We start from the raw sequence: 26,922 nt of genomic DNA, 5'->3' as shown, positions 1-26,922 counted from the left end.
CTAAATACCAAAGATTTATCTCATACATTTTATGTGGATGTTCCTCTATTAATATATCATGCATATTATAAAAGCATAAAAATAGAAATTTAAAATTATGAGACAAATAGCTAAAAACTGAAGTTGTGCTGTATTCTGCCCACTGCCCAAGGGATGGGCTTGTGCCCCTACTAGAGTGCGCATGCTCCCCTTTGAACCTGCTGAGCTGTATCATGAGCCACGGAGCTATGCCGGTGTCTGGCACTTGCTCCGTGTCTCCTTTGTGAATAAGAATTGTGTCATATGCATAGCAGGTTCTCAACAGGTATTTGTGAAAGGGACAAAAGAACAAGTCACTCCGGAATGTTTTGGAAAAGAGGCAGCATCAACGCACAGCCAGTGGCTTGGACTTTGGAATCAGATGGGTTGCAGTTCAAGTTCCAGCTCTGCCCTTCGCTAGCCCTGTGACCGAGGGCAAGTTCTTAGGCTCCCAGAAGCTCAGTTTTCTCCCCAGTGAAAGGGGCACAATGACCAGAGGTCCCCTGCAGGCTGTTGTGAGGCCCGAGCATGTAGTACAGGGTCTGGGTTCATGATAATGGGAGCCACCACAGAGCAGCAGTGCCTTCCGGCTGTCTGATATGAGTAGCTGAGCTCTCTTTCACATGAGGGCGCAGGTTGAATGCGAATTTCAGCAGAGGTCAGTGACTGCAACATCAGCACCAGGGGCGAGTGCCCTTTGAGGCCACCCACAATCCCTTCCCATTGCGCAGAACAATGATCGGCGCCCCACCAAAGTCCACAAGGTGAAGGCAGGGCTGGACCAGGAGCATCTTCCCTGACACCATCCAGACAAGGAATTGATGGAGATTTGGTTTCAATTCTGAAAATGGCGCTAATGGAAAACTGCTATGTGACCAACTGATTCTTCCCATCTTTTGTTTTTTTATAAAGTTTATTATATTTACTTCTTTATAAAGTAATATTTTCATAAAAATTAGAAAGATGTAGAAAAAATGAGATTACCAAAAAACTCTCACTTTCCCACCATGGAAAGATCATCTTTATTAATATTTTGCTGCTTTTCTTTTAGTCCTAAAAAAATTTATGCACTAGTTTTTTGAAAAACATAATTGTGAGTACTTCTTATATATGTATGTGTGCGTAATCTATAAATTTGTCCAATTTTTGTCATGACATAAGCATTTTCCTCGTTATTACAAATTCTTCATGAGTGTAATTTTTATTGGCTGTCTCCCCAAAGTGCTGGACAGTCCTGCTCTGCCCTTGTGTCCTCAGCCTCCAGGGCCTGACCCCAGAAGGGCACAAGTGGCTCTTTGGTACGTGAGACCCAGCAGAAGGATAAGTCCTCTGCTCAGCCCACACTAACATTTCGCAGGGATGGGTGAGCCCTTGACCTCTGAGCCTCCGCTCCTCCTCTTGCAACGGGGTTATAACAACCAGACCCGCCTCGCATGGCCGTGGCACAGTTCAGTGAGATCCTGGCTCCAAGGCGGCTCTGTGAATTGCCCGGGGTTGTCCAAACCTTGGTTTATTGGGTTTATCAGAACTCTTTAGATGCCAACAACAGGAAATCAAGGTCAAGAAAACTTAAGCCATAAAGAGAGTCTATTGGCTCACAGAATTGCAAAGTCCAGATGCAAGGGCCTGACAAGACCTAGAGGACATGGTCACAGGCCTCAGTGACCTCTGTCCAATATGCCCACTCCTTCGGTGGCCACATCCTGGGGCAGATTCTTCTCAGAATGGCCCAGATCCCAACACTGAGGGAGGTGCCCCCACTGCTGGCAGCTCCAGGAGAGAGCACGCCGTCTGGATTGCTCCAGCAGAGGGCTCAAGCGGCCAGGTCACGCCTGCCTGCTGCAGTGGGGCCCAGCCCACCCAACCTCATAGCCTGAGAGTGGGGAGAGGTGGTACCCCAAAGGAGGGTCAGGCGCTTTCACCAGAAATGGGACAGATTCCAGGAGGGGCCCACCGCCGATGTCCTCTGGGCCTGTCATGGCTGCAGCACAGACAGATAGACACACACACACACAGAGACACAAACAGACATACACACACAGAGATAGGCCCAACAGTCATTCCTGCTACTGTGGCCCAAGGGAGGTTCTCAGAGCAAGTGAGGCCAGGAGCCCCCGCGAGGTTTATTGCCCACACACCGGTGTGAGAGAGCTGGGTCTCCCCCTCCTCGGTCCGAACCCTCCCTTGTCACCCACCTCAGCCTCCGCACAGTGCTGGCTGCACGAGGAAGCTGTGAACATTCTCTTCCTGAATCCCCAGCTGTGGGGCCACACCCCCAGGCGCTCCCTCCCTGTGACCCATGAACAGGGAGGAGGTCTGACTCGCAGTGACCTCATCAGGTGACTCAGCACACAGCGAACACGGCCCAGGGTGTGTTAGGGACCCCAGGCCCAGGTGAAGGGCCACATGGAACTTTGCAGGCCTCCCGGCTTACAGCTGAGAAAGCAGAGCTGATGCCGCCTGGGAGAGCGGGGCTGCGTGGGCTCAGAGCTGCAGAAGAGGTCCTTGTCAGGGTAATCACTGGCTGTGGGTGGGAGAGCTGGGGTGTTCCCAGCACCCTCGGCCCGAGCTTTGTTCAGTTGGGAACTAAAGGATGTGATGAGTGTGCCCCCCACCCCTCCGGCCTGAGGTAGGTGAGGTGGGCTCCCTGACAGCTGGGCCCTGCTCTGTCTCCCGGTGGCATCCTGCTATCTGCACTTGTGTTTGCACTTGGTCCCTGCCCCGAAGGCTCACAATCCACCTGATACAGGGTCAGTCAAACAGGCAGGGAGGGCGTGTGCGCCACCAGGCAGGACGCCCATTCCCTTTTCCCTTTCTGAGAGAGAGACAGAGACAGAGACAGAGACAGAGACAGAGAGAGGAACAGACCTCGAGAGACCCTCGGGCGCCATGGAGGGGTGCTGAGGGGGCTCAGGGAAGAAGACGGGCAGCTGGAGGCCATTCCCGCACATAAGGAGGCCACAGACCCGGACAAACAAAGGAGGAGGAAAGGCGCCAGGGGGCCAAGGAGCCAAGAAGCAAGAATGAGGAAAGAGGAGATTCCTTCTAGAAGTGAGGGCGGGTCAGGTGTGAGCGTGAGCCCGACATGAATTCAGAACCAGGAGGCAGGGTGCAGGGCACAGGGCAGGATGCAGGTGCCCACAGTGATTAGCCAAGTGCTACAGGCCATATGGGAACTCAGAAAATGGAAAGATGTCAGGGCGCCTCCCTCGTTAGGGCTTCCATGCCGTGGGCTAACCCTGCGAGGAACGAGGTGAGGGAGAGGTGAGGAAGGGACAGGCACCTCTGAGCAGGAAATGCCAGGAGGGCTTCAAGGAAGCCTCTCATGAGGGGTGCGTGTGTGTGTGTGTGTGTGTGTGTGCGTGTGTCTGTGTCTGTGTGTCTGTGTGTCTGTCTGTGCTGCAGCCATGGACAGGCACAGGACTTGGGCTCCGAGAGAAGGAGGTAGAATTCCAGGGCTGGCACTGGGACCCCGGCCTGTCCTGTGTGCACATGGAGGGGGAGCCTCGGGGACACAGGAGAGGAAGCCTAGGACAAGGCCTAACCCTCAGGTCTCCTCCTGGACTCCCAGCTCCACCCCAACATTTGGGGAGGATAGGGCTCATGCTAAGTTTACTGAGGGGGCTGGAATCAAGTCCAGCCTTTGGGGCGATGTTCTTATGAAGAAAGCAGGGCCTCCTAAGGAGAAAAGTAGGGAAGAGCTGAGGAGGGAACAGTGACCTGTGAGGGAGGCACTGCTGTATTCAGGAGAAGACAACATTAATAATGGTGACCATGACTGAGGCTTGTGAGTCGAGTTCATTCCTCACAGGGCACCATGAGGCAAGTGCTACACAGAGAGGTTAAGTGAGTTGCCCCAGGTGGCACAGCAAGTAAGTTGACAGAGCAGGGAGAGAACAAAAGGATAACACTCCTTTGGACCGTGAGTCCAATGTCCTGATTACACAGGTGAGGAACCCAGCTCTCGCCCTGAAGTGACCACAGAAGGCATCTGACCTCTAGTCCCTGGTGCTGAGTTCCTTCTCCAGACCTGGGGCTGGAGGACAGGGGTTTGGATCAAGGCAGCCACACCCCATGGCATCTTTGGGTCAGCCCCGAGTTGGGTCTCTGAGCTCCAGGTCCTGTCTGGGCTGTTGGGGACAAGGAAGACCTGGGCAGTCCCAAGGCCCGGGTGGGCTCTACAGCTGGTAGAGTCTGGGATACTGGCCTTCCTCTCCAGGGGCCAGGAGAGTGTCACTGGTGAGGAAGAAGGACCTAAGTGCTGGAAATACAGATTTTGAATATCAGAGAAAAATGCCTAGAGGTGTTCAAATCACACTGCTGGCGACCAGCCCTGACGCAAAGCACTTTTTGCAAAAAGTAATCTATCAAGTCACTTGATAGGCTTGCAGGTTAGAGACATCCCCACACTCAACACCAGTGGAGGGTTGAAATGACTCCTGGTTGTCCTCGCAGCCATTGAAAGAGATGCCGACGAGCCCCTCTCGATATGGAATGACATTTGTTGTAAAAGGTGGGAGTCAATGCCACAATTTTTTTAAGTAAAAACATGCTTATAGGGGGACTGGATTGGTGGCGTGGTGGTTGGGTTCACATGCTCCACTTCGGCGGCCTGAGGGGGTTGTGGACCTACACACTACTCATCAGCCACACTGTGGTGGCATCCCATACACAAAATAGAAGAAGATTGGCACAGATGTTAGCTCAGGGCCAATCCTCCTCACCCCGCCTCCCAAAAGAAAAACATGCTTATGGGAAAGAATTAGAAAAAATTGACAATGCAGCCAAGTTTAAATAGTGGTATGGAATGATGGGTGAATTAAATAAACATTCTCTCTCCCAGTAGAGTTAAAACACAGTTAAATTATTGTTGCAAGAGTAGAACATAAAGATTAACGGTTTAAAAACAAGCATCGTGGCAAAGAGACGAAGCACTGGGTTTTCTGTTTACTCGTTAACATCCAGATGACAGGATTCACCAGGGCCCGGCCCACTCAGGGCCCAGAGGCCATAGGTGCTCCCGGATGGTGTGTGTATGACCCCAGCAAGAGGAGAATGGAGGGTGAAGTCCGAGCTCTCCAGGAGTGGCTATTATTGCAGGGGCGGTGATGGGCCTGCATGGGCAGGCACAGGAGGACAGCCCCTGATAAGTGCCCCTCGGTGGCCTGAACCGGGTGGGCGGAGTCCAAAGGATGGGCCAGGCTGAGGCTCCTGACCCTGGGGGAGCGGATGTGGGAGGGGTGCGGGGCCAGGCCCGTTAGGGTTTCTCCTTTTCCTGCCTGCTGCGCCTCGTGCCAAAGCACTGAGTGGCCCCCACTGGGTGAGACCGGGAGCTGGAACAGGACAGACAGGCCTGAAGAAGTTTTTCCCGGAAGAAAATGCATCACTGTGTGCCAGGCCCTGTGCGAAGCACTGGGTACCCCAGGGATATGCAGAGCGGCGGGGTTCCAGGAGGCGGGGCGCCCTGGTGCTACAGTGCCCCTGTCCCTCCTCACTGCATTTTCAGGAGTCGGGGGAGATAGCCTCAGGTCCTGAGGGGGAGGAGTCAGGGGAGTGGGGCCAGTATCACAGTTGAAGAGAGAATGGCCTGCAGTCGGTGCCACGGGCTTGGAATGTGCACAGTAGAGAAGGGCAGAATAGAGGGGGTCTTGGAGCTGGATCCGGGAGGGCCCCAGCCGCCCCAGCCTGTGCTCAGACCCTCACTTAGGGAGAGCGCTCCAGGCAGGGTGCGGTGCTGGCAGCAGAGGTTCCAAGGGGGCAGGGATGGGCAAGGCCCCAAGGTGGGCTCCTGAAGGATCATTCTAGGGGGAGGGGGCTTGCCTGCCCACTCACTGTGACTCAGTCTCTGGGAGCAAGAGCCCCAGGAGCGGAGACTCTGCACTGAGCTGCCCAGGTCTGAATCTGCTTCTGCCACTTCCTAGCTATGTGGCCTTGAGCAAGTTATTTTACCTCTCTGTGCCTCAGTTTCTCCAAATATAAAACAGCACTAACAAAAGTAACCCCTCCCATGGGGTTCTTTTGAGGATCAAATGAACCAAGGCTGTACCACTGCAAGGCATGGACTTTCAACACTGTGCTTGTTAAATAAAGATATAAACTAGTGACCAGGGCAACCCACAAGGGGAGCAGGCTGCCCTACCAGTGACAGTGACAAAGTGGTGGAGCATTTGGCTGCAGAGGTGCCCTTCACCTGGCGAGGGAGGCAGTTCTTGGGAAACCTCCTCCCATACCTGTTGGCGCACAAGGAGCTAGGAGGCCAGAGTTAATCCATGAACATGTCAAGTATCCAAATTACCAACAGCCCTTCGTCAGCTGCTGCAAGAGTGGGAGTGTGGCCCCTTGGACTGATAAACCCAAGGGGCCTGGGGCCAGCCAACGGTGAGGATGAGGATGAGGCTGAGGATGAGAGGCCTCCAAGGGCTGGAAGGGCTGGGTCCTAGAATGCAGGCCGTGGGGTCTGACAGAGACAGCACTGGCTCGGAGGCCACAGGACAACAAGGCCTTCCCCAGTCACTGGGTCCTTCTGGAATTCATTTCAGCTCCATTCCATTTAATAAATATTTTTAAGCAACAGGGTATGCACGACCAAATGAGGGACATGAGGAAAATTAACACAGAACCTTTGTCCCAAAGAGCTCACAGCTGAGTTGGAGAAAGAGGCATGGGTACACTTACTACCATCAATACCTCCAGCCACCGCAGAGGCAGCAGTTGCCAGCACTGAGATCTCATTACACACTTAAAACAGCCCTGGGAGGTGGACACTGATATCTTCATCTTAAGGAGAAGACACTGAGGATCTGACAGGTTAAGCAAGCCATCTAAGGCAACAGCTGATGTGAAGGGTGGTCAGCATCTAAGTCTGACTGTAAGATCTGTGCCCTTAGCCACCACTGTGACCTGTGACCTATGATAATAAAGGCAGGAACACACCGTGTGTGCTAGGGAAGAGCCCTGAGCCTCAATTTACTCATCTGTAAAGTGGGGATACTCACCTCTAGTTTCCTGAGTGACAAGCAACAGGTCTGTATCACTGCAAGACATGTTCCTACTCTTGTTTTGGGGGCTCCGAATAGGCAGCGGCAGGAGCTGCTCTTGGAGGGTGGAAGCCAAGCCCTTCGAGGTGGGCCGTGCAGGCAGGGGGAACAGTGTGAGCAAAGCCTGGAGGTGTGACCCTGCAACTGCTCCAGCAGGCCTGAGAAAGCTGGGGACTATTTAGCAGAGAGGAGAGCCTAAGGCTGCTCAGCACCTCCCCTCTCCTTCCCCTTCCCTCTGCAACCCCAGGAATGGTGCTCCCAGCTTCTTTTTGCACTTTCTCCTTTCCAGTCCCTCCGCGACCCACATAACCTGGCTCTGTACACATCACCCATTCTTGCCAAGGTCCTCAGTGCCAGCCTGTTGCCCGCCCAGTGGTCATCCTCAGGTCTCATCTTCCCTCCTCAGCAACCTAGACATGCTCCTGACCTCCTTCGCTTGGAAACACCACCCTTCGCTGGCTCGTTTGCTTCCCTCCATGCTGGGCTCTCCTCCACGTCTCCTTTGCTGGCTCCATCCTCTGTGCCGCCCCTGGATGTTGCTGTGGCTGGTTCCAGACCTACTTCCCGTCAACACATTCTCATGGGGAGACTCATACATTCTTGAGGCTGACCCACCTCTATGTGGGATGTCCAAGCCCCTCTTTCTAGCCCAGTGTCCACCCTGAGCACTGGATCCATGTACCCATCTGCTTGCAGGGCATCTTGACCTGAATGTATTCCAGGCAGTTGGAACTCAAAATGAGCCCAGGGTACTCATGCGCTCCCCCAGTAGCTGCTGCTCCTTCTGGGTTCCCTCTGCCAGGGCTTGGCATCACCAGTGCAGGCTGGCCAAGTCAGATTCTGGGAGTCATCCCTCATGTCTCCCTCACTGACACCCAGATGCTCTCTCCTTTCACCATCTCTTGTGCCTTTCTCTCCTCCACATCACCATCGCCAATGCTGCAGAACAGGCCTGCACCATAGTTCCTGGGATTCCTTCCACGGACTGTCCCACCGCACTCTTCCACAGCCTGCAGAGAGGTCTCTGTGAAATGCAAAACTGCCTGGGGCATCCCCTGTTCTGAAGCCTTTAATGGTGTTAGAGACAAGGCCCACACTTCATACACACCACTCAATGTTCCTGCCTCTTCACCACCCACATTCTCTGTCTCTGGGTCTTGTGCTACAGCCAGACTGAAACCATGGAGCAGATTTACCTGCCTTCACCCGAATCCTCCCAATCTTTCTAGGCCTTAGGGCTCAGCTTGAGAGTCACCTCCTCCAGGAAGCCTTCCTGCTGCCCCAGGATGAGTTAGGGCCCCTCTTCTGCTCCCATAGCAGCTCTGCACAACAGCTCTCTTCCTACAGCGCACTGATGCTGTCTCTCCTCGCTCCCTACCTGAGACCATGGAGTCTTTGAAGTCAGGGACTGACCTTGTGCTTTATTTTCCTACAGAGCTAAGAAATATTTGCTAACATCAAGGATCTGGGAAGGGTCTTGGGGGCAGATCCTGGGGGTGCTTTTAGGAAATGGGTTACTCTATGTGTAGACACTGCAAGTTGAATATGCAATATCCTTTCTCCCCTTTTCCCTAATAGAACCCCAATTTCGTTCTGGAGACAGCAATGGTGTTAACTGCATTTCTTGGCCTCTCTCACAGAGTGTAGCCCTGCGACCCAGCTTGGGCCAACAAGACTTAAGGAAAAGTGGCTAACTGTGCATAGGAGAGATCCGCTTCCCTGATGAGAGCACAGCCCCTCCCCGTTTCCTGTCTTCCACCTCCTTCCTGGAATTAGGAGAGGAGGCTGGAGGTGGGGTAGCCATCTTGTGACAATGAGCTAACCATAAGGATGAGAGCCACACACCAAGGAATCCTGAAGGAGCCCAGGCCATGACCCCTCGACTACCTCTTATTCTGAGAGACAAATAAATCTCATTGAAGCCACTTTGCTTAGGGCTACACTATATTTAGCCGAACTCCATCTAGTAAAGGCAGATAACCATCTGTGAGCACTTCTGGAGGAGATGCTGGTCCTAACAGAGGGCAGAGGGCAAGGTTAGGAGAAGGTGAGGGGTGAAGAGGCTGGCCTTTCTGGGATTCTATCAAAGGACCAGGGCAAGGGCTCACTCAGAGCTTGAGGAAGAGGCTCCAGCCTTAGGGGCCCTAATGTGTCTGTGACCTTGGCCTTCTCCTGACTCCACTTGGTTTCACTTGTGAAATGAGGTTGCTGGAGTAGATAACTTTTCAAAGGCTATAGTGCTTCAGGCTTGGGCTTTGGAGTCAGACAAAGCTAGGTTCAGGACCCAGCTCCATCACTTACTAGCTGTGTATCTTGCAGTCAGTTTTTTCGTTGACCTCCCTAGCATTGCCGTCTGTAAAATCTGGATTGTGATAGTACCTATAACTGTTGGGCTAATGCTGGGGATCTGCGGAATCACGCACAGGGGTGCCCAGCAGATTGCCTGGCACAGTCCACCATGCGTGCTCCAGCTCAGTGCCCAGCATGCACTGAGCGCTCTGTGGTGGCAGCTGTCCTTGCATTCCAAATTCTCCAAGAGGGAAGTCTGGTGACCCAGAGTTTCATGCCTGCTCTGGGTCTGGGGCTGCTGCAGGGCTCTAGAAAGCCTCTCTGGATGCCCTTCACTCTGTGGGTGAGGGAAGTGGCCAGGGGCCACCCGCTGTCCGATGGCTTTTCCTCCAGTACTGCATGCTATTGTGTGCAGGGTCCTTGGACCGCAGTGGAGAGGAGAAGCCCCCGCACAGAGGACAGCCCAGACCAGGCTCAGAAAGGCATCAGACCTTGGGTAGAAATAAGAAACCTATGTGTTCCATCTGTCCTGTGGCCTTTGCCAGAGCCCAAGCTTCCTGGGAAAAGCAGGGTGGGCTCCTGCTTTTCATGGAGTGGGAAGGGCTTGCAAAGGTTGGCTCTGCAGGGAACTACAGGAATTAGGGAACTGGAAAAATACTTCCAGAACTGGACTCCTTGCTGCAGCTGCTTTTGGCAGAACTTTCTTATCCTTCTCTTGATTTTCTCTTGAAAAGCCTCACCTTCTTTCTCTTCTCTGCACTCGGAATCGTGGTGGAAAAAAATCTTGAGTAAAAATAAAGCTGCTGCTCTATTCCAGCCCTGAGAAGGAGGCCAATGGGGTGCGTCCCGTCGGTCCACAGGGGCCCCCCTCTCTCCCACAGTACTTCAGGCCAGACCCAGCCGTGCTGACACTTGACAGCGCCTGCAGTTTACCTTGGCTCAGGTCCAGAGAGTTCGGGCCCAGCCCGGGGCGGCCCCCACTTCTCCACCTTGTTACCGGCCCCCTCTCCAGTGCAAAGAGCAGTTTAAATATAAATCAGTCCTCGACACAAACAGAGCCTCAGCAAGTCTCGAGCCATCACCGGAACAGAGAGCCCAGGTTTTCGGCGAGTGCAAACAAGCAGAGACCGGCTCCGTAAATCTCCCCCAGCGCGTCGGGAGGGGCGCGCGGGCTCCCCTCCACCCCTCTCCGGGCTCCCTCAGGCCCCTCCAGCACCCCTCGGTCCTTCTCCTGCCTCCTCCTGCCCCTGTAGCTCTGCCAACCCCTTCTCTGGTCCCCTCCAGTCTCCAACCCGCCTGTCCCCGCTGCACCCACCCTCGGCCCGCCAGTCTCCCAGGCGTCCTCACCCTCCTGCAGCCTCCTGCCCCCTCCAGCCTCTACCTCCCCTCTCCAGGCCCGCCACCTCCCCACCCCTCACCCTCCAGGCAGGAGGGACCTTCTCCAGGGGCGGTCCAGCCTCGCTGGTCCACACTGAGCTCCTGGAGCAGAGAGGCACCCCCGGGCCGGCAACGAGCTCAAGCGCGACGGGCGGCCGCGTCACACCTGTCGAGGGGGGAGGGGGCGGCATAGGCGGGGGCGGGGGCCCGCAGCGCCTTTGACACCCGAGGAGCAGAGGGAGGAGGGAGGACGCGTTTCATCATCGGCGGCGGCGGCGGCCACTTATAAAACTTCTGGGCGCGCACTCTCTCGCTCAGTCTCCGCTGCGCGCCTCCTCCGGCCACCGCCGCCGCGCTCGCCACCCACCGGTCCGGCCGCACCCGCCCAGGCGCCCCGGCCCCGGCTCGCCCGGCCGCCGCCCCGACCCGGCCGGAGGGGACGCGCCCCGCGCCGCTGCCGCCGCCGCCGCCGCCGCCGCCGGCCCGCCGTCGCCCGCCACCATGGGGCTCCTGCCCAAGCCGGGCGCGCGCCAGGGCAGCGACGCCTCCTCGGACCGAGCCCGCCGCTGTCCCCGCTCTATCTTCAGCAACATTAAGGTGAGCGGAGAACCCGGGGCCGTCCGCGGGGCCCGCCGTCGGCGCTGCGGAGCCCAGGAGGCGCCGGGGCGCCGGGCTCCCTCCTCCGCCCTCGGGACCGCGCTCCGGACGCATCCCCGGGCCTGGCACGGCGGGCGAGGGGACCCCTGCACACGCGAGCGAGTGCAGGGCGTGTGTGTGTGTGTGTGTGTGCGTGCGTGTGTGTGTCACACGCCCTCGTCAGACTAAGAAACAGGACAATGAAAGTACCTGCTTATTGGGCCAACTCCTCTCGGATAGTCTTGGCGCTAGCCGAGGAAATCGTCCTGTGCTTTGATTGAATAAGAACATCTCCCCCGGCACTTTTTCCGTCTCTTGCGGGCAGTTTACGTCGTTAAGGGGGTGGGCTTGGAGGTGCCCGGGTCTGGCGCCTTGTCGGGGCCAGGCCGTTATCCCTCTGAGATGGAGATCAGAGCCCAACTCATCCTGGGGTGGGAGGTAGAAGGGAAGATCTCCTCCTCCGGGCTTTCATCTTGCCCAAGAGCAGCCGCGGGGACTCTGCGACCTCGCTGGGGCTGCCTGCGGTGTTCAGAATTCCCCCAAGGCTGGCAACCAACTCTGCAAGCTTGGACCAGTTTCCTGGTCTGGAAAGCGCCCCAGGAAAGCAGGGGCCCTCAATGTGTTCAGTAACATCTAGGCAGGTGCCTCTGGCCTGGCAAGCTTGGGAGAGTGGGTCAAGAGAAGATGGGGTGTAGGCCAGCTGTATGGTGAGCACACTTTCTTCCCCAGGGGGTCAGGAATGCTTTCCACTCCCTGTCGGGTCCAGGGGAACCTGGAATGGTTGAGTCCACACTCAGGCTCTTTTGCCCATTCTGGCCGGGCAGAAGCAGCTGAGGAATGCACCTCCTGAGCGGGCAGAGCTGCGGTGGTGAGGGTTGCAGAGCCCACATCAGGGCTCCTTGGGGTCAGGGTGGGGATTACCATGCAGGGAGGCTGTTTTTCACAAGCATACCATCAGATGGGGCTAGGTAAGGCCTCCAACTGGTGCAGTTAAAGGGAGCCCAGATCACACAAAGGGAGGATGCGGGGCTCTGTGGACTGGTTATGTGAGTGTCCAACAGAAAGGGATCCTGAGGTCACAGTGGATCCTACCTATATACTTACTCATATGGTTACCAGTGGAGCTGGGATCCCCACCCCTGCTCCTCCTCTCTCCCCACACCACAGTAAATAAAGGCTGAACTGATTTTGTGGTTGGATATAAACAAGACAAATTTTTACATAGTTTAATATAATCTTCTGATTTCCTCACCTATGGCCAGACCTGGATGAGAATGCTGTGTGCAGTCTTGGTCCCAACGTTTAAAAGAGTCTTGGAGAAGTTTCAGCAGAGAATTGTGGAAAATTTGGTGTTTATAACTTAAGAATTGGGAGGGAAAGGTGGGGGCAACGGTTGGGTGATCTGAAGAGAGAGGGGCTCAGGAGGGAGCCAGGGTGGGGCAACCGACCCACCCCCCCATTTTCACCAAGAAGGGCAGGAAGGAGGCTTGTCCCGGAACAGATTCCTGACAGGGAGGGTGACCCTAAAGGAGACAGAGCCACTTAGACGCGCTCTGAGTTCCTAAAATAAATAAGTTTATGGTAGCAGTTTCTTTGAAGATCTATAAAAATAGGATAATTTATCACATGCTGATGGTTTAGCCACACGTGCCTGAGGCCTGGGCCCAGGCCAATTTGCCTCCTAAAGGCTCATACTAGTTAAGAGTTTTCCTTAACTATAAAAACCAGATTCGCTTAATCATTGCCTCCATTCATGTGCAGTAATTCTAGGACCTGAGCTTGGAGAGGTTTCCACTGAGCTTCCGTTATCAGCCTGACAGCAGGTACAAGGCTGGATGTCTCAAGGCAGACCTGGAGTCTGGAATTTGCTTAATTAAACTCCCTTAAGCCTTTTCTCCCAAGGGGTGGCGCTGGCTGTCTGGGGGCTTGGCTATTTGCTGGGTGATTTCTTCCTCCCAATAAGCGACTGGAGGACTGCCCTGCACCCACCCCGTGGGGTGTGGACTGCACATGTCTTGTGACTTGTGTGATATGGGGGGATCAGGGGACACCCAACCTGAGGAGTCATCATTTTTTCTAGATTCCTCATTGCTGGGACAGACTAACCAATAGGTTTTAGGGCATTCCTGCAAAACCCTCCATACCATATGGTTTAGGGGAAGGAGAGAAAGCCAGGGGCCTGGGCTCCAAGCCCCAGGCCAGCTTCCTACTAACCAGGTGACACAGGGGAGCATTCCTCTTCTTTCCTGCACCTCAGAGTCTTTGGGTGAAAAAACTGGGCAATATGAACAGTTGCCCCTCGTGGGGCTCTGTCAGGATTTTGTGGATGAGGCACAGGAAAAGGGCTTTGTCACCCGTGCTGGGCTCTCTGGGACTGGCATCCAGGTGAGGTCAGCGCTTGCCGCCACACACAGGGCTGCACGTTCAAACATCATTTAGGATCTATTGTTCCACCAATAGTTAAGAGAAACTACAATTAATAATGTCCAAAATAACAGTAATGGAAGCTAACAGTAGTGGAGCTGTCTGAATATACCAAGAATTATGGAAATATTTTACACGTATTTAATCCTCATTACAAATCTACCAAGTGGGTCCTATTAGTGTCCCCATTAATGATGAGGAAACAAGGCTTTGCGAGGCTGGTCCCTTGTGCGTGGACACATAGCCAGAAAGGAGTGGAGGGTAGAGGAACCAGGTATGTGAGACTCCAGAGTCAGAGACCCTAACCACTGTGCAGCCCAGCCCTCACCATCACAAGGTGCTTCTCAACTCTGGTTTAGCATGTGGGGATACTATGGGTGTGCTTGTTCCAGGTGGTCAGGGCCTTCTCCAGGCCCTGGTGACACACACGTCCCAGCCGTGATGTGGGGGCTGCGGTGGCTGCAGCGTGTCTGCTCCCATGTGCTAACAGTCTCCACCCTCTCATTCCTCCTAACTCTCATCTAAAGAGCCTGGTGACTCCCACTCTAGGGCTGAGGTTTTCCACCTCCTCTCGCAGGTGTCAACACGATTGTTTCTAGTCTAGGGACAGTCTCTACTGTCTCTGGCTCACAGAATTCTTAAGAAGTGGAGGATCCACTTGACCCCATCCTTGTCAGAGGGAGCAGTTTGTCATCCAGAACTCTGAGACTCTAAATTAAAACCAGGTTCATTCAATGATTACAGGAGCGGGGGACGAGGGGGAGGTAGGAGGGAGCCTTTGTGGCGAACTTTTCCTGCCAGCCTCAAACAGATCTGTTTCTCCTAAAATGTAACTTTGGGGGCCAAACTGAGGTTATCTTACAGAAGGAGGGGTCGATTGGTAACTACTGCCCAAATTTCAGGAGCTCCCACACCCGGGGCCCCAGTGTAGTGGAATCGTGTATACCCAGTCAGTTGGGGAACATTCCAGGGTGGGTGGAGGGCTGGGGAAGAACGGTGGGATGAAAGGCATAGACAAACCTCAAAGCTTGGCCTCAGTGACCCTGTGACCTCTGACCTAGGAGGGAGGCCCAAAAAGGAGGGAGATGTACTTTGTCCTGGTCTGTGTCCACAATGCCCTGAGGCCCTTGACCCCAGCTAGGGGGAGGCATCTTGGACTTAACTTCTCATTTTCCAGGGGAAAGGGCCAAATCCCAGCAACCTGCAGTTCCTGCATCAGAAAACACTCAGATCAACTCCCCCGTGCCAAAGAACTCCTTACCTGACCCACTCCTCCCCGCAGTGGTGTTTCTCTGACATCGTGGGCAGCATTTATTGTGTTCTCCAGGCGTCTGTCCTGAGAAACCTGCCTTGCCCTGCTTGTTGGGGGGTGGGGGGCAATGGGAATGGGTGGGGTGGGGTGGGGGTCACAGGTCATTCAGACCCTCTCCTCATGGGATGATGCTAAAGCCCTTCGTGGCTTTCATTTTCTCTCCTGGCGATGAATTTGTGACCTGTGCTGCCATAGAACAAACGGAAGAGCAATTTATGTCTCACAATATAGATGGCTCATTTCATCCCTTTCTGATCGTTCTCTTTTGTCTATGGAGTGACTACTTTTTTTCCCCTTCTGGGAGACCCAGACGTGGCATCGGGATGTTGGAATGAGACCATGGCTTCCCCTCACCTTCTTTTGCTCTGCTTGTGGAGTAGGTCATGGTCCATGCAGAGGAATGTGGGCAGCTCCCCACCCCTCCTTGGTTCCGCTCATCACACCCCTGCTTGGTTTTATCCTGGCCCATGGTTTTAAACATCTCTAGCTGTTACTTCACCCGGTTTCTGTGTGTGGAGGCACTGGCCAACAGAGAACCCGAGTTACAGGCCAAAGCTGGAGAGCCGGTAATGGTGGAGCTGAGAAGCCAGGGGTGCTTGTGGGCAAATGGGCCCTCAGAGGACCTTGTGTGGGGCTGGGCTGGTTTGGCCCCGTTCTACATCATAAGTTCACTGACGTATACTTGGGCATTGACCTTTCAGTCTCTGTTGAGGAAAGACGTGAAGAAATAGCTGAGTGAATTTACGCTTGTGTCTACCCTGCAGGACCAGTCTAATGGGTTGCCCCTACAGCACCTGGGGGCTCCCTTACAAGGGAGGGACTCTGGGAGAAAGCCAACTGAGTTCTAAGTACCAGACAAAGCTTGATATATTTTGAGCTTTTAAAAAACTTTTTGTTTTGAAACAATTATAGATTCATGGGAAAAATAGTAGTGAGAGGTCCTGTGTACACTTCATCCCATTTCTCCCAATGATTCCATCTTACATAACTACCATATGATACCGAAAGCAGGTAACTGGTATTGCTACAATGTGTGGGTACAGTTCCATGCCAGTGTTTCACAGGTATAGATTTGTGGAACCATCACCCCACCACTTCAATACACAGAACCATTCCATCCCCACAAAGATCTCTGTGTGCTCCTTGATAGTCACACCCACCCGCTTCCGACTACTATCCCTAACCCTTCCCAACCACTAATTCGTTCTCCATTTCTGTTAATTTTGTCATTTTGAGAATGTTATATAAATGGAATCATGCCATGTGTGAGCTTTTGGGGCAGCTCTTTTCATTCAGCATAATGGCCTTGAGATCCATCCAGATTGTTGTATGTATCAATAGTTTGTTCCTTTTTATTGCTGAGTAGTATTCCACAGTAGGGATGTACCGTAATTTGTCTAACCATTTACCTGTTGAAGGACATTTGGGTAGTTTCCACTTTGGGGCTGTTGCAAATAAAGCTGCTATGTACAAGTCATGTACAGGTTTTTGTGTGGACATAAATTTTCACTTCTCTGAATTAAATGCCCAGGAGTACATTTGCTGGGTCATATGGTAGTTGCATGTCGATTTCTTTTTTTAAAGAAATTGTCAAACTATTTTCCAGAGTGTCCATACAATTTTACGTTTGCACCAGCAATGTATGAGAGATCCAGTTTCTCTACATCCTTGCCAACATTTGGTACTTTTTATTGGCACACTACTTTTTCTTTTAGCTCTTCTAATGGGTGTGCAGTGACATCTCGTCATGGTCTTAATTTGCATTTCCCTAATGGCTGGTGATCCTGCACGTCCTTGCATGTGTTTATTTGCCACGTGTATATCCTCTTCATTGAAAGATCTGCTCATATATTTTGTCCATTTTCTAATTGGATTTTTTTTACTATTGTTTTGAGAGCTCTCTCTCTATATAAGATACAAGTCCTTTGTTTGGCCATGTGGTTTGCAAATATTTTCTCCCAGTCTATAGCTTTTCATCCTCTTAACAGGGTCTTTCACTGAGAAATAGATTTTGATTCTGATGAAGTATAATTTATCAATTTTTTATTTTCTGGATCTTGCTTTTGGTGTCATGTCTAAGAACTCTTCACCAAACTCTAGTTCCTGATGGTTTTTGCCTGTGTTTTCTTCTAAAAGTTTTATAATTTTGCATTTGAATCTATGATCCATTTTGAGTTCATTTTTGTGTAGGTGTGAAGTTTAGGTTAAGTTTCAGTTTTTTGCCTGTGGTTATCCAATTGCTCCTGCACCATTTGTTGCAAAGACTATCCTTTCTCTATTGAATTACCTTTGCAACTTTGTTGAAAATCAGTTGCCCATGCTTGTGTGTGTTATTCTGAGTTTTCTATTCTGTTTCATTGATGTATGTGTATATCTCCCTGCCAATGCCACACTGTATTGATTATTGTAGCTATACAGCAAGTCTTGAAATCAGGTAAAAGCTTGATTTTTATTCTGCATTGTTATGTGTTTATCTCATGGATACCAAATTTTATAACCCATTCAGTTTCCCTTCTACTTTGCCTTTTAGGAAGCTGTAAGGACAGATTTAAAGCTCATTTTTAGAAACTGGATGAGATCTTATGTATTTAGGGCTTGGCTGAAGGCTTTCTGTTTTCCCTTGAATTTGATTTTTTTTTCCCCCTGAGGAAGATTCACCCTCAGCTAACACCTGTGCCAGTCTTCCTCTGTTTTTTTTAAAGATTTTTTTTTTATTTTTTCCTTTTTCTCCCCAAAGCCCTCCGGTGCATAGTTGTATATTCTTCGTTGTGGGTCCTTCTAGTTGTGGCATGTGGGACGCTGCCTCAGCGTGGTTTGATGAGCAGTGCCATGTCCGCGCCCAGGATTCGAACCAACGAAACACTGGGCCGCCTGCAGCGGAGCGCGCGAACTTAACCACTCAGCCACGGGGCCAGCCCCGGTCTTCCTCTGTTTTGTATGTGAGTTGCTGCCACAGCATGACCACTGATGAGTGGTGTAGGTCTGCCCCTGGAAACTGAACCTGGGCCGCTGAAGCAGAACACACTGAACTTAACCACTAGGCCACAGGGCTGGCCCCTTGAATTTTATTTTTAATCTATGTTCCTAAACTTTCTCTGTTCTCAATGACAGCCCTCCAAGAGAGCTGTCAGCATCTCCATTTCACACTTGAGGCACTCGAGGCCCATCTGAGACCACCACATCCAGTGAATGGCAAAGCAGGAGTTCCCGCCCGGGTCATCTCACTGCCCAGTTGCCTTCTTCCCATGGCCACAGAATGCCTCTCAGGTCTGGCATCTCTGGTCTGTGAACATTTGGGCCTGAGCTCGGTAATCTCTGAGGGCCTTTCAAGTTCTCAGATTCTCATCTCCTGCTGATTGAGATGAGAGTAGGAGCAGGGCCAGTTGGGTCAGAGCTTTGCTGGGAGTACTGTTATGAAACCTGGCCAAAGTGGAGGGTGCAGCCTGGCTGGGTGTCTCTGATCAATCCCCAGCTCTCTCGGTGTAGAGGGCCTTGATTCTCTGAGTGTGTCCTTCTGTTTGGGATGGATTAAATTTGATCAGGGTGGGTAGTGAAACCAAGGCAAGGAGTCTCAAATGATACTGCAGGGTTGGAGGGCGGGATGCTGTTACCCCGGGAGCAACCCTCTTCCCCCGCCCGTCTTCCTGGCCTCTTTGCCCTGTTGATGGAAATGCTGAGGAGGCTCAGGGGGAGCCGCTGGGGGCTCCGGCACGGCTGAGGGCACCAGCCAGGGCAGGAAGCCCAAGACTTGGGACCTTTGGGACACAGGCTGGTCAGCATGGGCACTGCGCCCCACAGGGCTGCTCCTGTCTCCAGAAATGTGGGCAAACTAACCCTTTCTTAGGGATTCAGTGTGCACCTGAGTCCTGTAGGACCCGGGAGGCCTGATGACAAGTCTCATTTTGTTTACCCAAACAGCAATAACACCTATTTAGGCTCTGAGGAACACTCCATCCAGCACCCTTGGGAAATGCTGGCCTAGAGCACAGAAGGCCTCAGTGAAAATGCACATGTCATCGGGAGGCCACAGTACACTAGTGTTTGTCACCTGGCCCCACCAAGATGCCTTGAATTCTACAAGGGGGTGTAGGGTTTCCACACAGGGATAGGACAAGGGAACAAACGGGGGTGTCTGGAGATGTGGTTGAACTAACCCGAGTATTACATTTCTGTGATATTTTATGTTTTCTCTAAAAATCAAGTGAGCTTTATATTTTCCTCCACAGTATCTATGTGTTTCCAAATAATATGTTGTATTTTCCCCCAAATCTTGGAGTGACACTGATGCTCCAGGAAGCTGTGCTGCGTCCAGCTCCCGTCGCCCAGATGTGACTCCCAGGTGGAGCGTAGCTGGGAGCACAACCCAGGCAGACCTCAGGTTGGAACGAGTTTATCTGGTTAGCTCACCCAGCCGGCTTGCTGGGCGCAGAGGGAACAGTGCCTGGAAGATTTAAATCGGACAGGTGGGGGTGTGGAGGTGACAATTCCTGGGCTCAGCCCCGTGGGATGCCCCAGGAGCAGAGCCAGCTAGAGAAGGCAGGGAGGCCCCTGTGGCCCTGGGGGGGGGAAAGTCAGCGGCAGAGGGGAGGGGAGGGAGGACAGCAGGCTTCCAGAGTCACGCTTGTCCTGCCCAGCTGATTGGTAAAGAGGTTGCAGGATGGGACCACTTTCTCAGCTGTTTCACAAGTCGTTCCTGCCTTGTGCCTCAGGCCCTTTGTGCCTGCCCTGCTTTTGCTTCACAGGGGTTTGAGGGAAGTGGCTGGGAGCTGAGCCTGGGCCTTGCTCCTGCATCAGCCTTGACTGCCTATCCGCCCCCCGGGAGAGGGTGGGGGGCACCTCTTCACCAAGTATCTTTGTGCTTGGCTCCCTAAGAGGCCCCTATGTCTCCAAGACACAATTGCCAGAAGTTCCCTGCTTCCCAGCGTGACACACTGTCTCCATTTGCCCAGGGCTGAGGAGCTCCCACGACACAGGACCGTTCAGGGCAGATTGGGATGAGTTGGTCACCCTGCTACCTCCCTTGCTGTAACATTTTACAGAATAGACTTCCACCCTCTCTGACTGTGGGACAGGGGAGGCGCCGATGGAGCGTCAGGGATGGTGCCCAGGCCTGGAAATAAACCTCAAGGATCCGTGCAGGAAGAGACTGGAGGCTTCCAGAGAGAAGACGAGCGAGAACCAGGATGCCCAAGGCTGTGTTCTCGCAGAACAGCGAGGCCCATCTCTCCCTCTTGTGTGTACGCGGAAGTCATCCCGCCCAATCCCGCTTTCATTGTTCGTCATGATTTTTATGGCATTTCCAACTTCTCATTGTAAAAAATTTATGCAAATGATGATAAAACTGAGCTTTAGAAAGATGGTACTGCCTGGTTTATAGAATTATTGAGTTTCAGAATGGAAAGTGACGAGAAAGCTCATCTGCTCAAAGAGGCAGGAATCCTCTTGATGATGTCCTTGCCTCTGCTCGCATAGCCCCAGTGATGGGGAACTTACGCCATCACAAGGCAGGCCCAGCAACTGGGAGTACCACAGGCTTTTAGCAAGTTTCTCCCATGTTGAGCTGACATCTGCCCCTGGCCTTCCACAGGTATCCCCCAGAGAGAAGCTGCAGAACCCTTCTCTTCCTGGTCGCTCTCCTCACCGTTTCTAGGAGAAAGCGGTCTCCCCACTCCCATAAGGCACTCTAACTGGGGAACTTCTCGGCAGGGTTGCAACGGAAAACCAGGTGGTCTGGGCTGCCCTCCTGTAAAAGCCAAACCAGGCTCTGACAGTGGGCGCTGCTGAGGGGCATGTGTGGTGCCTGACTCCTGTTGTCCCAGATCACAAAGGTTTGCTTGCCTGGTCATCACTCACCAGGGGGCTTCAGGTGCTGTGGAGGCTGGTAAGCCCAGGGCTCCCCAGAACCAGCAGAGAACTCCCCATCCCATCATGCCCTGCAAGTTTCTTATGCCCTTGTGGGCTCCAAGGCTGGTACCCACCCATCTCTCACACTCTTCCTTCTCACCCCCATGTTCCTTTGTTTTCAACGCCTAGCTCCCACTTCTCCTTGACTTTGGGAGCCTTCATGGATGTCCAGCACAAGCCTGGAGGAGCCCTGGACAGGTCATTGAGTCCACCCTCCAGCCTCCAGCTGGACGACATCTCTCCAGAGAAGGGGCTCACTGAGGACCACCTTCCTTGGCTTTGTTGCCAGAGGGCCCAACAGAGACCCTTACAGAGGACATCTGGCCTAATGCTAGTGGGAACCTACCTGTGGATCCCAGCCTGTACCCCAGGGCTGCACCCCTCACATCCCACCCACCCCAGATGGGCAGGGCCAAATTAATGCAGGAGCAGCCCCGTCTATCGGGCCGTCTTCACCCCTGGACCTTGTCGCTGACTTGGAAAGTGAGCCTACAGGGCCTGGTAGTTGTCCACTTCATTAGTAAAGTTCCCTTGCTGTCAGGAGGCTGTCCTCCTGGGCTCACCACAGCTTGAGACTCCTTCTTCCTACTCGGTGTCCCAGGAAAGCACGGGCCCACTGAATCAATGTCTAAATTTAACATGCAAACATGTAAATTAGCAAGGCGTGAGGATGGGCATCAGTGAAGCCTGTTTTGTTTGCCTTAAAGTCACAGATATTCAGGATTCTCACCCTCGGCTCCAACACATTTTTAGCAGCGGTTAAGATTTTCTGAGCTATCATTACAAAGATGGGTACATTTTATTAGGACATGTATGTATGGTAAAATATATGGGTGCATGTGGATATTTAGTTGTGAATGCACATGCGTTGGGGGGCACCCATGAGATGACAAATTGAGTGAAATATCAAGTGGACGGATAGGTGCTTTGAGAAATGCTATCTGACTAAACCCTATCTCCCGTGCTACGAGGTGCATATTGTCCACATTTTCTAATGGAGGAAGCTGGGAGGCAGCTTGTGGGAACTGCCATATTACACAATGACATTCCTGGGATGTGCAGGCTCCATCTTAAGGCTCTTTCCTCTACAGCTGCTCCCTGCATCCCACCGCAGACCCCAGCCAGCTAAGCCAGAGCTTTGCTGCTTCAGTCCTTCAAATCGACAAACACAAGCAGGCCTGTGTATTCATATTTGCTGTTTTATCTTCCCAAGACACATTTGACATTGGCGGCCCCCAAAGTCTTTGTTCCTCAGTTTTCCTCTCTCGCTGCACATTCCCTCACCCATGGTCATAAGGCTAGACCGATACTCCTGCTGTACGGCACACGAGCATCTAGACCAGGGGCCTGGTATGCGGTGGGGGTGGCAATCAAGTGGCTTAGAAACACCTCCTGAAAGAATAAATGGAAACCTGTCAGCTGAGCAATGTTCTGTCGTGGAAGTCATCTGCCCAGAAACTAATAATGAGGAAATCACTTGTATATGTAGCAACTGGAGAGTCAATAAATAAATCATGAGACACCCATCTATGGAATATCTACAAATCATTTTTTGAAGTTTTATTGAGAATGGTTTAAACTCGGGAGAAGGGTTCATTCCATAATATTAAGCAGAGGTGGCAAGACGGACAACTGTATGTAGAGATGATCCAACTTTTTTTAAGTCGCAGGAAGACTTAGAGAGGGTGAACCTAAAGAGAGAGAGTTCTCTGGGTGGGAGGCCTATAAATGGTTTTATCTTTCTTCTTTGTGACTTTCTAGTTTTCCATTTTTCTACAAAACACATGTCCTGTATTTATAATTAGAAAGAACTACCAATGAAAAAGCCCTGATGTCTGTGGGGACACCCCCACCCTCCTTTGCTGGGTACAGCGAGATATCTCGTTGTGGTATATGAAATGCCATATAAGGTGGGAGGTGGCTGGTCTCCAGGTCCCTGAGGATGGACCAAAGATGCAGCCAGAATGGCAGCCAGGGGATGGGGTTGTCTGGAAGGACCATTCCTGCAGTGCCCCTCGCTGTTCCCACTGCATTTTTACATCTGTCACTGCATTTGAGTCTTATGGCTCCCCAGTGATGGAAGTGGTCAGAAAACAATATGGTAACTCTTAAAGAGAATAAATCTATGGGACATTTTCTTTTCTGGGAAGACTGAGAGGCATTTCTCTCCAGGAAGCCCTCTTGGTTCTTCTGGTGCCCACTCTCAGGGGCTGGCTCAGAGCTTGGGAATCCAGCCCTAAGGATTGGCCAAACATCTTAGGGAAGTGAGTGTATCTGATGGGCTCTGTGCCATGTAGGAAGAGTGGGCCTGAGGGGGAGGCAGTGAGGACAGAGGCTGAGACAGGATCTGCTATGAGCTGCCTGGGCCCAGGTCCTGAGCCTGGAGGGTTAGACCTGGGAGGATGTGGAGACATCCCTGGGTGGGCTTTCACCCAGTCACTTGTTGAGCCTTGATTGACCACCACTGTTTATAAGGCAGCTCTCTGCTAGTGTTGTAAACAGCAGAAATTTCAGAACTCTGAGACCAGCAATGGTGTCAGGATAGCTGCCTGAGACACAGTCATTCGTTTATCCATTCATGCAACATGTAATTATTGATCACTTACCATCAACCATTGAAGAGCCAATGATGAACTAAACAGAGTGGGCTCTGCCCTCACAAGGGGTATAAACAGTGTGCAGATACAGAAATAAATGCAAAATTACAAAATGTGTCAAATAAGAGGTAAAAGAATTGGTTTTATGAGGCAGAATTGAATTCTGCCTAATACCTATGGGGCCATGGACTCTGAATTCTAACAAGTCACCTTCATGCTTCTGATATGTAACCTCTGTGTGGGGAACACAACTGTGAATCACACAAGGTCCCTATCTTCCAAAGGCTCTGGTTAGTTGGGATAAGATGGAACTGTAGTGAGGGGCCAGCACCCAGGCCAAGTGGTTAAGTTCGCACGCTCCACTTCGGTGGCCCACGGTTTCACTAGTTCGGATCCTGGGCGCGGACATGGCACCATTCGTCAGGCCACACTGAAACAGTGTCCCAAATAGCACAACCAGAAGGACCCACAATTAGAATATACAACTATATACTGGGGGTCTTTGAGGAGAAGAAGAAGAAGAAAAAAAAAAGATTGGCAACAGTTGTTAGCTCAGGTGCCAATCTTAAAAAAAAAAAAGGAACTATAGTGAATTATGGTTTCTATCAACATGATAGGTTCACCTAATATGGGATCCTCCTATTACAAATACCTGCAGATGCTACATAAAATAGAACCCCACCAAATATTTAAATACATGCTGAACTTACAAGAAACAAAGTGAAATCTTTAGGTGTAAGAAGTGAGAAATGAGTTGAACACCCAAACAGTGAGTGTACCAGCTGACCCTGCGGCAAGGGCTGAGGGTGAAAATGTGTATGGTGCGATTGGACTGGTGAAGAAATCCTAAAGAAACGCCTAACGGAGATTGAGTATCAGTAATCACATGGGTACCAAAGATGACATGGGGAGTTGGCACTCAGATTCGCGCATAAAGTTGGGCCGGTTGGCGAGAGGGGAACCCACCACCCTAGGGACAGCAAAGAGACTTCTCTCTAACAGGACCTCTGGCTGAAATAAGTCCTCTGAGAAATCGAAACCCCAAGTCTGTGCCACATGGAATTGGAAACAGAATTTATACGATCCACATAGTATGGGAATCTCAAAGCAAATAAATTAGCATAAAAAATTGTTTCTGGGCTGGTGATTAGTCTTTGGTATCTGGTAGACACAACAGTCTCTTCACTCCAGTGTGGAGTATCTGGAGGGATATTTCACAATCCAGACCAACCAGGATCCCCAAGAGAAGACTGTCCATGGGAGAGTTATATAACAATAAAATAATAATAATAATAAAGTTACACAAGGAAACAATCCACGATAAGCAACAGGCAGCAGATATATCAATGAGGAAGATTAGCACCCTAAGATTTTGAGATAATGGAACATTCTGAAGAGGCTATAAAAAATGCATTAAAATCTTTAAAGAGGTGCAAGAAGAAATAGAAAACATCAGGAAAGAACAAATGCTATGAAAAAGGAACAGGTAGATTTGAGAAACTATGGGAATTCTAGAAGTGAAAAATATAGATACAGAAAGTAAAAATCCAGTGAATAGTTAAATAGCAGATGAGGTGCCATGAATGGTTCGGTAACACAGTGGACAATTTCCCAATCTAAAATCCTTAATTTAACCACATCTGAGTGAGAATTAGTAAGTGGCAGATAAGGTTGAAGAAGTCGCCCTGAATGCAGCACAGAGAAATAAAGTGGGAACTGAAAGACAGGTCAAGAGAGATGGAGACAGGAGGGTAGTATCCACTGTGAGTCTGCAATGAGCACCAAAGAAAAGAATAGAATGAATAGATGATAGACAATATTGAAAAAATGACAGAATTTCCAGAATTAATAAAACATATGATACCTTGATATAAAGAAAGCACAGTAAGTTCTGACAGGAACTTATGGAAAAAAGATATCTATACACAGCATACTGTAACTGCAGAACAGTGAAGACAGAACAATTTTAAGAGCTACTGGAGTGAAATTACACATGAATCAATAATTAGACCAACAATGGGCTTCTCAAAATAAATAATAGATACTAGAAGATAATAGAATAATTTTCAAAATGCTAAGAGAAAATTACCACCAAATTCTAATTTTATAATTAAATGATAATTCAAGGGGACAAAATAGAGATTTTCAAACCAAGGCAGAGAATTTACTAATCCTAAGTCCTCACTAAAATAAACTACTAAAGGATGAAATTCATAAAAGCAAGAAATCAAACACAGCAGAAAAGAGTTGGATGCAAAAAGTAGTAGTAATTATTGATTGTAGATAGATAAAAATAATAATGACTCATGGAAGGCAGAAAAGTTGGAAGTAGGATAATACCCAGCAATAACTGGGAGAGAAAATTGGAGTTAAAATCTTAAGCCCTTGCCTTGTGTGGGAGGAGAGTGGAAGAACTCACTTTAGTCTTTGTTAGGTCAATTACATATGTTAAAACGTGTGGAGAATCATTATGAGAAAGACATTGAATGCATACTTTTCAAAGCAGAATAGAGTAAAACATAGAAACTGAATGAAACCAAGAGAAGACTGGAAAACAGAGAATAAAAGGCAAAAGAATAATGATGAAAACAAACAAACAGCAAAAGCCATGGTAAATAGGAGGACAATAAAATGACTAGATATAAATCTAGTTTTATCAGAAATTACATCACATGAAAATGGACTACTCTCACCATTTCAAAGCAAGAGAATCTCGGACTGGATTAAAAAAAGAGAAAATTTAGTTGCATGCTCTTTAAAATAAAAGGTTGAAAATCAAAGGACAAAAAAAGATGTATCAGGAGAATGCCAGCTAAAGAAAGAAGACGTCTACTTTAATAACAGAGAAGAGTGTTTAAGGCAAAAAGAATGAGATTGTGACATGTTCGCAATGTCTAAAACTGACTAGAGACTAATATCTGGAATGATCTCCAGATAGTCAACAAGAAAAAGACAAGAAACACAATAGAACAGTATGTAAAGGATTTGGGCAGGTGGACAGGAGTGCTGACTGGGCTCTGTCTTCTCTGCTTTTCTCTGAAGGTCACGGTCGTTATCTTCCTTTGTAAACCTCTGTCTTCTTCATGGTTGAGTCATGGTCAGCAACCAGCATACCTGCGGCCCTTCATTCAGTTCCACCTTGAAAACATCCTGGGACAGGACTCTGATTGGTTCAGCTGGGTCCTGTGTCCCTCCCTGAGGCAGGGTAGGGTCCTCTGACTGGGGGCTTCTCCTGGAACCGTGTGGGTAAACAGAGGCCCCTCTCTAAAACAAGGGGGAGCACCGTTCTCATGGGGAGAGCTGAGCAGACAAGACAACTGAGACTTCC

At 50.9% G+C, this 26,922-nt stretch overlaps 1 protein-coding gene across 1 annotated transcript in view; it reads left to right on the top strand.

The window, feature by feature from the left end:
- The first annotated feature begins 11,039 nt into the window (after positions 1 to 11,039).
- SLCO2A1 (solute carrier organic anion transporter family member 2A1) overlaps positions 11,040 to 26,922 on the top strand; it is an 83,019-nt gene continuing 67,136 nt past the window's right edge. The window contains exon 1 of the mRNA XM_023620957.2: positions 11,040 to 11,318. Within this exon, the coding sequence (XP_023476725.1) occupies positions 11,223 to 11,318 (96 nt within the window). The 5' untranslated portion in view covers positions 11,040 to 11,222. The remainder of the gene's footprint in view (positions 11,319 to 26,922) is intronic.

Source organism: Equus caballus, chromosome 16 (genome assembly GCF_041296265.1).
Source record: "Equus caballus isolate H_3958 breed thoroughbred chromosome 16, TB-T2T, whole genome shotgun sequence".
Classification (NCBI taxonomy): domain Eukaryota; kingdom Metazoa; phylum Chordata; class Mammalia; order Perissodactyla; family Equidae; genus Equus; species Equus caballus.
The sequence above is the reverse complement of the archived record's forward strand: the minus strand, read 5'-3'. Positions and strand labels throughout refer to the sequence as shown.